General features: G+C 45.4%; 1 protein-coding gene across 12 annotated transcripts in view; it reads right to left on the bottom strand.

Annotated features, from left to right (window-relative positions):
* Positions 1–6201, bottom strand: part of serac1 (serine active site containing 1) — a 232373-nt gene extending 226172 nt beyond the window's left edge. For 7 of the 12 annotated variants that reach the window (XR_013499660.1, XM_078229995.1, XM_078230003.1 and 4 more), the window contains exon 1: positions 5995–6168. Coding sequence is in view for 10 of the 12 variants with exons in the window: in XM_078229995.1 (XP_078086121.1) it covers positions 5995–6154 (160 nt within the window). In the remaining 2 variants the exon portion in view is untranslated. Of the gene's footprint in view, positions 1–5859; positions 5893–5994 lie in introns of those variants that run through there. The other 5 variants (XM_078229997.1, XM_078229999.1, XM_078230002.1 and 2 more) reach the window with 4 other exon arrangements.
* Between the last annotated feature and the right edge of the window lie 8040 nt (positions 6202–14241).

Consider the following 14241-nt stretch of genomic DNA (forward strand, 5'->3'; position numbering starts at 1 on the left):
GATCATAGAAGACAGAGGGTAGCAGTGGAAGGGTGCGTTTCTGAATGAGGGCTGTGACAAGAGACGTTCTACAGGGATCAGTGCTGGGACCTTTGCTGTTTGTAATATGTATAAATGATTTGGAGGAAAATGTAACTGGTTCGATTAGTAAGTTTGTCGATGACTAAAAGGTTGGTGGAATTGTGGATAGCGATAAGGACCATCAGAGAATACAGCAGGATGTAGATCGGTTGGAGACTTGGGCGGAGAGATGGCAGATGGAGTTTAATCCGGATAAATGTGAGGTAATGCATTTTGGAAGGTATAATACAGATGGGAAATATACAGCAAATGGCAGAACCCTTAAGAGTACTGATAGGCAGAGGGATCTGGGTGTACAGATACACAGGTCACTGAAAGTGGCAACGCAGGTGGAGAAGGTAGTCAAGAAGGCACGTGGCATGCTTGCCTTCATCGGCCGGAGCATTGAGTTAAAAAATTAGCAAGTCATGTTGCAGCTTTATAGAAGCTTAGTTAGGCCGCACTTGGAATATAGTGTTCAATTCTGGTCGCCACACTACCAGAAGGATGTGGAGGCTTTGGAGAGGGGACAGAAAAGAGTTACCAGGATGTTAAAAGCAAATTACTGTGGATGCTGGAATCTGAAACCGAAAGAGAAAATGCGAGAAAATCTCAGCAGGTCTGGCAGCATCTGTAAGGAGAGAAAAGAGTTTTGAGTCCAGACGACCCTTAGTCAAAGCTAAAAGGCATAGAAAGTGGGTGATATTTATACTGCAGGGTGAGTATGTGAAAGATGAGTCATAGCCACAGAAACCATGGAAACCAGCTAATAGCTGTCTACGACAGAGAAGCTAAATGAAGATGATGGTGTTGCTGGAGAGAGATGTCGAGTGTCTTCATGTGGCAGCGCATGGAACTTGAGTGTGGCTTTCAGGGTGTGGTGAGAATACCTTCTCCCCCTTTGCTTCACCTTTTCTAAATCTTACCTTTGTCCCATCCATTCACCCCTCCCTCCCCCCACCTAATCCCCATCTTCATTTTAGCTCTCTGTCATTTGGCCGTTCACACCCTTTATTCTCTCTGTGGACAGCTATTAGCTGGTTTCCATAGTTTCTGTGGCTATGACTCATCTTTCACTCCATTTGCAATATAAATATCTCCCACGTTCTACGCCTTTTCAGCTTTGACAAACGGTCGTCTGGACTCGAAATGTCAGCTCTTTTCTCTCCTTACAGATGCTGCCAGACCTGCTGAGATTTTCCAGCATTTTCTCTTTTGGTTTACCAGGATGTTGCCTGGTATGGAGGGCATTAGCTGTGAGGAGAGGTTGGCGAAATTTGGTTTGTTCTCACTGGAATGACGGAGGATATGGGGCAACCTGATAGACGTCTACAAGATTATGAGGGGCATGGACAGAGTGGATAGTCAGAAGGTTTTTCACAGGGTGGAAGAGTCAATTACTAGGGGGTATAGGTTGAAGGTGCAAGGGGTAAGATTTAAAGGAGATGTACGAAGCAAGTTTTTTTTTTTACACAGAGGTGGTGTGTGCCTGGAACTCGCTGCCGGGGGAGGTAGTGGAAACAGATATGATAGTGACTTTTAAGGGGCATTTTGACAAATACATGAATAGGATGGGAATAGAGGGATATGGTCCCTGGAAGGGTAGGGAGTTTTTAGTTCAGTCGGCAGCATGGCCGTGCAGGCTTGGAGGGCCGAAAGGCCTGTTCCTGTGCTGTAATTTTCTTTGTAATCTTTCTTTATTGTACTAATTTTAGTACTACTCTCTCCACTTTTTCCTAACTTTCTGCCCTTCCAAAACATTAGGAACCCTTGAGTATTCAGGTTCAAGCCTTTATCATCTTGCAGCCATGTTACTGTAATTATTTGAACTGACAATTTATCTATTTTATTACAAATGCTATATGTATTCCAATACAGAGTCTTTAGTTGTATTTTTACTATTTTTACAACCTCTAGATGTATCTGTTGGCATGGTCTTGTACACTATATCCCTTCCTGCTATGTTCTGATCATTGTTACTCTGCTCCCCTGATCTCTTGCTTTGCCCTCTCCTTTTAACTTATCACAACATCCCTCACCCCACTATTCAGTGAAATTCAGTCAAATGAAGGATAATTAACCTAAAGGGCCTGTATGAAGCATTCCTAAGCATGCTAAATATCATGGCGATCGGTGAGTTTAGGTAGGTTCTCTGGTTTCAATTTACCTGATGTGGAGATGCCGGCGTTGGACTGGGGTAAGCACAGTAAGAAGTCTCACAACACCAGGTTAAAGTCCAACAGGTTTATTTGGTAGCAAATACCATAAGCTTTCGGAGCGATGCCCCTTCGTCAGATGGAGTAGTTATCTGTTCTCCAACAGTACACAGACACAGAAATCAAGTTACAGAATACTAATTAGAATGCAAATCTCTACAGCCAGCCGGGTCTTAAAAGGTACAGATAATATGGGTGGAGGGAACATTAAACACAGGTTAAAGAGATGTGTATTGTCTCCAGACAGAACAGCTAGTGATATTATGCAAGATCAGGGGGAAAGCTGTGGCAAGCTGTGGGGGTTACTGATAATGTGACATAAATCCAACATCCCGGTTTAGGCCATCCTCATGTGTGTGGAACTTGGCTATCAGTTTCTGCTCAGCGACTCTGCGCTGTCGTGTATTGTGAAGGCCGCCTTGGAGAACGCTTACCTGAAGATCCAAGGCTGAATGCCCGTGACTGCTGAAGTGCTCCCCCACAGGAAGAGAACAGTCTTGCCTGGTGATTGTCGAGCGGTGTTCATTCATCCGTTGTCGTAGCGTCTGCATGGTTTCCCCAATGTACCATGCCTTGGGACATCCTTTCCTGCAGCGTATCAGGTAGACAACGTTGGCCGAGTTGCAAGAGTATGTACCGTGTACCTGGTAGATGGTGTTCTCACGTGAGATGATGGCATCTGTGTTGATGATCTGGCACGTCTTGCAGAGGTTGCTGTGGCAGGGTTGTGTGGTGTCGTGGTCACTGTTCTCCTGAAGGCTGGGTAGTTTGCTGCGGACAATGGTCTGTTTGAGGTTGTGTGGTTGTTTGAAGGCAAAAAGTGGGGGTGTGGGGATGGCCTTGGCGAGATGTTCGTCTTCATCAATGACATGTTGAAGGCTCCGGAGGAGATGCCGTAGCTTCTCCGCTCCGGGGAAGTACTGGACGACGAAGGGTACTCTGTCCACCGTGTCCCGTGTTTGTCTTCTGAGGAGGTCGGTGCGGTTTTTCGCTGTGGCGCGTCGGAACTGTTGATCGATGAGTCGAGCACCATATCCTGTTCTTATGAGGGCATCTTTCAGCGTCTGGAGGTGTCTGTTGCGATCCTCCTAATCCGAGCAGATCCTGTGTATTCGGAGGGCTTGTCCGTAGGGGATGGCTTCTTTTACGTGTTTAGGGTGGAAGCTGGAGAAGTGGAGCATCATGAGGTTATCCGTGGTCTTGCGGTACAGTGAGGTGCTGAGGCGACCGTCCTTAATGGAGATGCGTGTGTCCAAGAATGCAACCGATTCCGGAGAGTAGTCCATGGTGAGTCTGATGGTGGGATGGAACTTGTTGATGTCATCATATAGTTGTTTCAGTGATTGCTCACCATGACTCCAAAGGAAGAAAATGTCATCGATGTATCTAGTGTATAGCATCGGTTGAAGGTCCTGTGCGGTGAAGAAGTCTTGTTCGAACCTGTGCATGAAGATGTTGGCATATTGAGGTGCGAATTTTGTCCCCATGGCTGTTCTGTGTGTCTGGATGAAGAACTGGTTGTTGAAAGTGAAGATATTGTGGTCCAGGATGAAGCGGATGAGTTGTAAGATTGCATCTGGAAACTGGCAGTTGACGGCATTGAGTACTGAGGCCGTTGCAGCAATGCCATCATCGTAGGGGATGCTGGTGTAGAGTGCCGAGACATCCATTGTGACGAGGAGTGCTCCTGGTTCAACTGCTCCATGTGTGTTGAGTTTCTGTAGGAAGTCCGTAGTGTCGTGACAAAAGCTGGGGGTTCTTTGTACAATGGGTTTCAAGATGCCCTCGACATAACAGTTCCGACGCGCCACAGCAAAAAACCGCACCGACCTCCTCAGAAGACAAACACGGGACACGGTGGACAGAGTACCCTTCGTCGTCCAGTACTTCCCCGGAGCGGAGAAGCTACGGCATCTCCTCCGGAGCCTTCAACATGTCATTGATGAAGACGAACATCTCGCCAAGGCCATCCCCACACCCCCACTTCTTGCCTTCAAACAACCACACAACCTCAAACAGACCATTGTCCGCAGCAAACTACCCAACCTTCAGGAGAACATGACACCACACAACCCTGCCACAGCAACCTCTGCAAGACGTGCCGGATCATCGACACAGATGCCATCATCTCACGTGAGAACACCATCTACCAGGTACATGGTACATACTCTTGCAACTCGGCCAACGTTGTCTACCTGATACGCTGCAGGAAAGGATGTCCCAAGGCATGGTACATTGGGGAAACCATGCAGATGCTACGACAACGGATGAATGAACACCGCTCGACAATCACCAGGCAAGACTGTTCTCTTCCTGTGGGGGAGCACTTCAGCAGTCACGGGCATTCAGCCTTGGATCTTCAGGTAAGCGTTCTCCAAGGCGGCCTTCACAACACACGACAGCGCAGAGTCGCTGAGCAGAAACTGATAGCCAAGTTCCGCACACATGAGGATGGCCTAAACCGGGATGTTGGATTTATGTCACATTATCAGTAACCCCCACAGCTCGCCACAGCTTTCCCCCTGATCTTGCATAATATCACTAGCTGTTCTGCCTGGAGACAATACACATCTCTTTAACCTGTGTTTAATGTTCCCTCCACCCATATTATCTGTACCTTTTAAGACCCGGCTGGCTGTAGAGATTTGCATTCTAATTAGTATTCTGTAACTTGATTTCTGTGTCTGTGTACTGTTGGAGAACAGATAACTACTCCATCTGACGAAGGGGCATCGCTCCGAAAGCTTATGGTATTTGCTACCAAATAAACCTGTTGGACTTTAACCTGGTGTTGTGAGACTTCTTACTGTTCAATTTACCTAACAGGGTTAATTGCAGCTTGGACCTGATGTGTGTTTGTAGCTCACTGGGAGAAGATGACTAAAGTAAGTGACAGTTAGTGGGCCCACAATGTAAGCAGAGAAAAAGTTAACTTCATTATTTGCTGCCTGGAATGCAGGTGGGGCCTAATCTCAGTTCGGATTTCATGAGGGAAAAGCTGGAAGATTATCGAAGTTGAAACTAGTAGAAAATCTATTGTGGTCTTCACCCTTGTGGCAAAAGGAAGTACCCAGCAGATTGGCTTCTAAGTATCAAAACAAACGATTGAGGTATCCACATTCAATAGATAGTAAATTATATCTTATCTCTGAGAAACCTGGAAGAGGGGAATTAAAATAGTTTCCAGAGGACTGTGACATATTTGTGGATGGTTCCTACAGAAGTGAGATTGACATGACTGAAGGAAGCAGCTTGGGTGAAGTAGAGAGAAATGAAAACATAGGATATTTTACGTTCACAATATCAGACTCATAGGGCCTCGGTTTAGCGTCTCAGTTGAAAGACAGGTGCTGATTTTTGCGCTAAAATCCAGAAAGGGACATGAACCTTGCGATTCAGAGGCAAATATAACAATATGCTACCACCTGAGTCATGGCTGACACACACCACCAAGAGCCAGTATAGGCCGAATTACTTGTTTGTTCTATAACCATGATTCGGTGAAGCATATGAGCACATTTTGCTAAATACAAGGCCATATAAACGCAGATTAACACTTAAAAGCCTTGTCAATAATACTTACTTCCTTTAGGTATCTCATTTACTTCCTGTCACAATTAAAACATCACATTTCAGCCAGACAACAAGCGGTATTTGATTTAATTTTTAAAACGTCGAACCTTTTTCAAATTAAACGTCAAGTGCGTATCAAGCTTACGTATTTTTATATAAAATTCCCCCCGCGGGTCCATTAAAAAGCGGTAAACAAAGCGAAAGTCTCTCTTACTGACGCGCCTCCAACGGGTGTAGCCTCTGGCGACAGGGCCTGGCAAAGCCAGAGCCCTGGAGCAGCAGATCCAGCGAGCTGTCAGCGACATGGCGAAGCTGCTACCGACCGCTCCGAGCGCACCTTCCTCACACGCGCAAGCCGGAGCAACGTCATGCGTCGGGACGCCTGCAACGGCGCAAGCCAGTAGCGTTCGTCCGAACGTGGAGGCGCCAACTTCAAGTTGTCGCTGGAAAAGGCGAGTCAGTGAAGAGCTAGGGAGAAACACACACCCAAGCCCAAAGGGAGCGAGTTGATGGTCTAAGCACAGGAAATTAAGAAACCCATCCTATCCAGGTAGAAATCCGAACTAAACTCATGGATTCAAAGAGAGATTTAAACACCTGAAACTTGTACTCATTTCCGCCTGTTTCGCGTTTTAAAAAAATATATTTTTAAAGTGACAATTCTTCAACGTTACATTAATGTCAGTGGGTTTCATTGTTGATGTTATAAAATCATACAATACAGAAACAGGCACTTCGGTCCATGTCTATGCCGATCATCAAATACCAATCTATACTAATCCCATTTATCAGCACTTGGTCCATAGCCTACAATGCCTTAGCGATTTAAGTGCTCCTCCAGATGCTTCTTTAATGTTATGAGAGGACCTGTCTCCACCACCCTCAGGCAGCATGTTCCATTTTTCCACCACCCTTTGGGTTAAAAATCTTTTTCTCAGATCCCCTCCCATCCATTGACTCTGTCTACACTTCCCGCTGCCTCGGCAAAGCAGCCAGCATAATTAAGGACCCCACGCACCCCGGACATTCTCTCTTTCACCTTCTTCCGTCGGGGAAAAGATACAAAAGTCTGAGGTCACACACCAACCGACTCAAGAACAGCTTCTTCCCTGCTGCTGTCAGACTTTTGAATTACATTGATCTTTCTCTACACCCTAGTTATGACTGTAACACTACATTCTGCACTCTCTTGCTTCCTTCTCTATGAATGGTATGTTTTGTCTGTATAGCGTGCAAGAAACAATACTTTTCACTATGTTATTAAATCAAATCAAATTCTAAACAATTTACTCCTCACCTTAAACCTATGCCCCTCTGGTTTTAGACACCACTGCCATGGGGAAAAAATTCTCATAATCTACTCTTTCTGCCACTCAATTTTGTATACCTCTATCAAATCCCCCCCCCCCCCGAAAAACAAACCAAGTCTCCTCATAACTGAAACTTTCCATCCCAGGCAACATCCTTGTGAATCTCCTCTGTACCCTCTCCAGTGCAATCACGTCATTCTCATAGCGTGGTGACCAGAACTGCGCACAATATTCCATCTGTGGCTGAACAAATGTTTTATAAAGTTGTACCAAGACCTCTCTGCTCCTATATTTTATGCCCTGGCAAATGAAGGCAAGCATTCCATATGTCTTCTTCATCACCCTGTCTACTTGTGCTGCCACCTTCAAGAATCTATGTACATGTACACCATAACTGCAGGTTAAAAAATTGCCCCTTAGAGTCCTGGGATGCGTAGGTTAGAGGGATTAGCGGGTAAAATATGTGGGGGTAAGGCCTGGGTGGGATTGTGGTCGGTGCAGACTCGATGGGCCGAATGGCCTCCTTCTGCACTGTAGGGTTTCTATGATTTCTATGATGGTCCCTTTGTTCCTTGAAAGGGTTAATAATCACATACGCTATACTCAGTCACTCATGGAAAACTCTGAGAAAACTACAGGTCTTGATTAAAGCAGACCCAGAAAAGAGTCAAGGACCATAAAACTCCTAGTTACAAGGATAGCTTCCATTGAATTATGCGCAGCTGCAGTTTGTTGGTATCTTTGAAGAAGTGACTGGGTGGATCAATGAGGGTAGTGCAGTGGATGTTGTCTACATGGATTTTAGTAAGGCATTTAACAAGGTCCCACATGGTAGACTGGTCAAAAAAAGTAAAAGCCCATGGGCTACAGGGTAATGTGGTGAATTGGATTCAAAGTTGGCTTGGTAACAGGAAACAATGGGCAATGGTCAATGGCTGCCCTTGCAAATGGAAATCTGTTTCAATTGGTGTTCCACAGGGCTCAGGTATTGGGACCCCTGTTTGTTTTATGTATAACGATTTGGATTTGAACGTGGGGGGCACGATTGTGAAATTTGCAGATGACATAAAAATTGGCCAATTAGTGGACAGTGCAGAGGATAATTGTAAGGTCCAAAGTGATACAAACAGGTTGGTGGAGTGGGCAGGAAAGTGGTCGGTGGAATTCAACTCTGATAAGTGTAAGATAATGCATTTGGGGGGTCAAACAGTTCTAGGGAATACACAATAAATGGTAATATACTGAGAGGAGTAGATGAAGTGATAGATCTTGGCTTGCAAGTGCACAGGTCCCTAAAGGTAGCTGAACAGGTAGATAAGGTTGTAAAGCAGGCATAAGGAATGGTCTCCTACATTGGCAGAGGTATAGAATACAAAAGTAGGGATATAATACTGGAATTGCATGAGACACTGGTAAGACCACAACTGGAGTACTGTATGCAGTTCTGGTCACATTACATGAAGGGCGGAACGGCTCTGGCGAGAGTGCAGAAAAGATTTAACAGAATGTTGCCAGGGCTGGAGAATTATAACTACGAGGAGAAATTTGAGAAGTTGGGGTTGTTTTCCTTGAACAGAGAAGGCTGAGGGGTGACATGATTGAGGTACACAAAATTGTGAAGGTTAGTGATAGGAGATGCTGCCTTGAGGTCGCGTTTGCTGTTGAGCTGATATAAAAATGTCATAGCATTATTTCAAAGAAGGGCAGCAGAGTTATCTCCCAGTCCTGGTCAATATTTATTCTCAATCAATATCACAAAAACAGGTTATCATGTTGTTATCACATTACTGTTTGTCGGAGTTTTCTTGAGCGCAAATTAGCTGCAATGTTTCCTACATTATAACTGTACCTATGTAAAGTGCTTTGAAATCTATGTGGTTGTGAAAAGGGGGGGGGGGGGGGGGTGGGATGCAGGAGGAGGGTGTTTCACACTGTCATGTTGCAGGGCAGGGCCTAAACATGTTGGCAAAACCAACTGCACTGAGGTGGGAAGGGTACCTGGATCAGACTAAGAAGCTCTCCCTCAACCCACCACTGAGATCTCAGGGGTTCCCAACCACCAAACAGACATCATCAGTACCCCTCAACAGATTCCTATGACCCTCACTCCCCCCCTCACCCCCGGCCCTGAAACAGTCATTGCCAGTATTAGATCCTTTCCCCCATCCCAAACAACCATCTCCAGCATTGGACGCCCCCTCCCCCCCAAAAAGTCATTGATGGCATCCCCACCGCTCCAACATCCACACACACCCCCCCCCCCCCCCCCCCCCCCACCATCACAAATAAATGAGTCACTGCATGTGAGGCTTCCCATAGAGGAGTGCCAACCTGTACCGGGGGCAGTGCTCGGGCATTGCCTGGCCATGACCCTCTCCCCTGGGGGCTATACTTACAGGGGGATCCCCACGATAGGTTTATGTCTGGGTGAACCTGTTGTAAACCTCGCCGATGTGACATAACGTACAAGTACAATTGTCTGGCCCTCATCTACACTGTGAACTATGTCGAAATCTCAACTTCCAAGTTTGACTTTAACACAAACACACATTAACACAAGATACTTAACCGGCAGATTGTCTTTATTTTACTTGCTAGCAAGGGGAGGAGTCTTGACACAATGCATCAGTGACACCACTCCACCGGACAAAGAAAATCATCCTGGTTTATACAATTCTGCAGCTCACTGTCAGTTGGACACAATCCAATCAAAAGTGTTACAAATGACATACTTTACGTATTGATCCAATAAAAAATACTGAACCACCCTGATGCATGAAATCACGGTACCTCGTGGGATACCCCAATATATCATCCCTAAGCCTGTCCTCTAGTCTCTGATGTGGAGATGTTGGATGTTGACTTTAACCTGGTGTTGTGAGACTTCTTACTGTGCTCTCGTCTCTTAGTTAGACTTCATGTCTCTATTTTCGATAGCAGCCTCACAAAGCATCTTCACTAAAACAGTCTCATATGGGCATCCTTTAATTGATAAAGGGGGCCTACAAAAGGCATTAGTATTTTATGGCCTTGTCAGTGAAGCTAACTGAATCTTTAAGAGATGTGGTCAACTCATCTTGCCTTCAGGATATTTCCCAATTATAGCCCTGATAAGTTTTGTTTATTGCCAACATAATGAAATACATGTATATATTGCTTATCAATTCAATGACTGAGCTTTTTATCACTATCTACAATTAAAAGGGGTATCATTGTGTTACCATTAATCCTTGTCAGTTCCCACTAAGTCCCCTACCATAACTCTTTCATTGGCTAAGACATTAATATCTTTCTGACTCTGTTTTGGTTAGAAACTGTGAAGGCAGCTTCATTAAAACTCACTCTTGTATCAGTTGTTTCTGATAAGGTGTCTGGTGAGGCAATTAAGTCTCCTTTATGGCCTTGTGATTTCAACAGTTGGGTGCTTTAAAGGAATGGATCTAACATATGTTTAGTATCAAAGGGGCACTCTGTAACTGTGCATCTAAATTTCTTTGTTTAATTTCTAAAATGAATAGAAGATATATTTATATGTATGGACTAATTAAAGGTATTACATAGAACAGTACAGCACAGAACAGGCCCTTCGGCCCACGATGTTGTGCCGAGCTTTATCTGAAACCAAGATCAAGCTATCCCACTCCCTATTATCCTGGTGTGCTCCATGTGCCTATCCAATAACCGTTTAAATGTTCCTAAAGTGTCTGACTCCACTATCACTGCAGGCAGTCCATTCCACACCCCAACCACTCTCTGCGTAAAGAACCTACCTCTGATATCCTTCCTATATCTCCCACCATGAACCCTATAGTTATGCCCCCTTGTAATAGCTCCATCCACCCGAGGAAATAGTCTTTGAACGTTCACTCTATCTATCCCCTTCATCATTTTATAAACCTCTATTAAGTCTCCCCTCAGCCTCCTCCGCTCCAGAGAGAACAGCCCTAGCTCCCTCAACCTTTCCTCATAAGACCTACCCTCCAAACCAGGCAGCATCCTGGTAAATCTCCTCTGCACTCTTTCCAGCGCTTCCACATCCTTCTTATAGTGAGGTGACCAGAACTGCACACAATATTCCAAATGTGGTCTCACCAAGGTCCTGTACAGTTGCAGCATAACCCCACGGCTCTTAAACTCCAACCCCCTGTTAATAAAAGCTAACACACTATAGGCCTTCTTCACAGCTCTATCCACTTGAGTGGCAACCTTTAGAGATCTGTGGATATGGACCCCAAGATCTCTCTGTTCCTCCACAGTCTTCAGAACCCTACCTTTGACCCTGTAATCCACATTTAAATTTGTCCTATCAAAATGAATCACCTCACATTTATCAGGGTTAAACTCCATTTGCCATTTTTCAGCCCAGCTTTGCATCCTATCTATGTCTCTTTGCAGCCTACAACAGCCCTCCACCTCATCCACTACTCCACCAATCTTGGTGTCATCAGCAAATTTACTGATCCACCCTTCAGCCCCCTCCTCTAAGTCATTAATAAAAATCACAAAGAGCAGAGGATCAAGCACTGATCCCTGTGGCACTCTGCTTGCAACCTGCCTCCAGTCCAAAAATTTTCCATCCACCACCACCCTCTGTCTTCGATCAGATAGCCAGTTACCTATCCAATCGGCCAACTTTCCCTCTATCCCACACCTCCTTACTTTCATCATAAGCCGACCATGGGGGACCTTATCAAACATAGAACATAGAACATAGAACATTACAGCGCAGAACAGGCCCTTCGGCCCACGATGTTGCACCGACCAGTTAAAAAAAAAAAAAACTGTGACCCTCCAACCTAAACCAATTTCTTTTCGTCCATGAACCTATCTACGGATCTCTTAAACGCCCCCAAACTAGGCGCATTTACTACTGATGCTGGCAGGGCATTCCAATCCCTCACCACCCTCTGGGTAAAGAACCTACCCCTGACATCGGTTCTATAACTACCCCCCCTCAATTTAAAGCCATGCCCCCTCGTGCTGGATTTCTCCATCAGAGGAAAAAGGCTATCACTATCCACCCTATCTAAACCTCTAATCATCTTATATGTTTCAATAAGATCCCCTCTTAGCCGCCGCCTTTCCAGCGAAAACAATCCCAAATCCCTCAGCCTCTCCTCATAGGATCTCCCCTCCATACCAGGCAACATCCTGGTAAACCTCCTCTGCACCCTCTCCAAAGCCTCCACATCCTTCCTGTAATGTGGGGACCAGAACTGCACACAGTACTCCAAGTGCGGCCGCACCAGAGTTGTGTACAGTTGCAACATAACGCTACGACTCCTAAATTCAATCCCCCTACCAATAAACGCCAAGACACCATATGCCTTCTTAACAACCTTATCTACTTGATTCCCAACTTTCAGGGATCTATGAACACATACACCTAGATCCCTCTGCTCCTCCACACTATTCAAAGTCCTCCCGTTAGCCCTATACTCAACACATCTGTTATTCCTACCAAAGTGAATTACCTCACACTTCTCCGCATTAAACTCCATCCGCCACCTCTCGGCCCAACTTTGCAACCTGTCTAAGTCTTCCTGCAAACTACGACACCCTTCCTCACTGTCTACCACACCACCGACTTTGGTGTCATCAGCAAATTTGCTAATCCACCCAACTATACCCTCATCCAGATCATTAATAAATATTACAAACAGCAGTGGCCCCAAAACAGATCCCTGAGGTACACCACTTGTAACCGCACTCCATGATGAATATTTACTATCAACCACCACCCTCTGTTTCCTATCCGCTAGCCAATTCCTGATCCAATTTCCTAGATCACCCCCAATCCCATACATCTGCATTTTCTGCAGAAGCCTACCATGGTGAACCTTATCAAACGCCTTACTAAAATCCATATATACCACGTCCACTGCCTTGCCCCCATCCACCTCCTTGGTCACTTTCTCAAAAAACTCAATAAGGTTAGTAAGGCACGACCTACCTGCCACAAAACCATGCTGACTATCACCTATCAATTCATTACTCTCCAAATAACTATAAATCCTATCCCTTATAATTTTTTCCAACATCTTGCCGACAACAGAAGTGAGACTCACCGGTCTATAATTCCCGGGGAAGTCTCTGTTCCCCTTCTTAAACAATGGGACAACATTCGCTAACCTCCAATCTTCTGGTACTATACCAGAGGCTATACTATATCCACATTGCAGAGGTGGGGTGGAGCAGGGTTTGAAATGTGTATACTTCAATGCCAGGAGTATTCGCAATAAAGTGGGTGAACTTGCAGCGTGGATCAGTACCTGGGACTTCGATGTTGTGGCTATTTCAGAGACATGGATAGAGCAGGGGCAGGAATGGATGCTGCAGGTCCCGGGGTTCAAATGTTTTAGTCGAAGTAGGGAAGGAGGTAGAAGAGGGGGAGGGGTAGCATTATTGGTCAGAGATTGTATCACAGTGTCAGAGAGGAGGTTTGATGAGGACTTATCTGTTGAGGTAGTATGGGCGGAGATTAGAAATAGGAGAGGAGAGGTCACCCTGTTGGGAGTCTTTTATAGACCTCCTAAAAGTTCTAGAGAGGTTGAGGAAAGGATTGCGGAGTCAATCCTGCTTAGGAGTGAAAGTAATAGGGCAATTGTTATGGGGGATTTTAACTTGACTAATATTGACTGGAATTGTTATAGCTCTAGCTCGTTAGAGGGGTCAGTTTTTGTTCAAAGCGTGCAGGAAGGTTTTTTGACTCAGTATGTAGACAGGCCAACTAGAGGTGAGGCTATATTGGATCTGGTGCTGGGAAATGAGCCAGACCAGGTGCTAGACTTGGAAGTTGGTGTGCATTTTGGTGATAGTGACCACAATTCGGTTACGTTCACCTTAGTGATGGAAAGGGATAGGCATGAACCTCGGGCCAGTGGTTTTAGCTGGGGGAAGGGTAATTATGAGGCTATTAGGAGAGAATTAGGAAACATAGGTTGGACTAGGAGATTACAGGGACTGGGAACGTCCGACATGTGGAGTTTTTTCAAGGAGCAGCTACTGCGAGTCTGTGATAGGTATGTCCCTGTCAGGCAAGGAGGAATTGGTAGGGCTAGGGAACCGTGGTGCACCAAAAA

Source organism: Mustelus asterias, chromosome 15, assembly GCF_964213995.1.
Source record: "Mustelus asterias chromosome 15, sMusAst1.hap1.1, whole genome shotgun sequence".
In the NCBI taxonomy this organism is placed as follows: domain Eukaryota; kingdom Metazoa; phylum Chordata; class Chondrichthyes; order Carcharhiniformes; family Triakidae; genus Mustelus; species Mustelus asterias.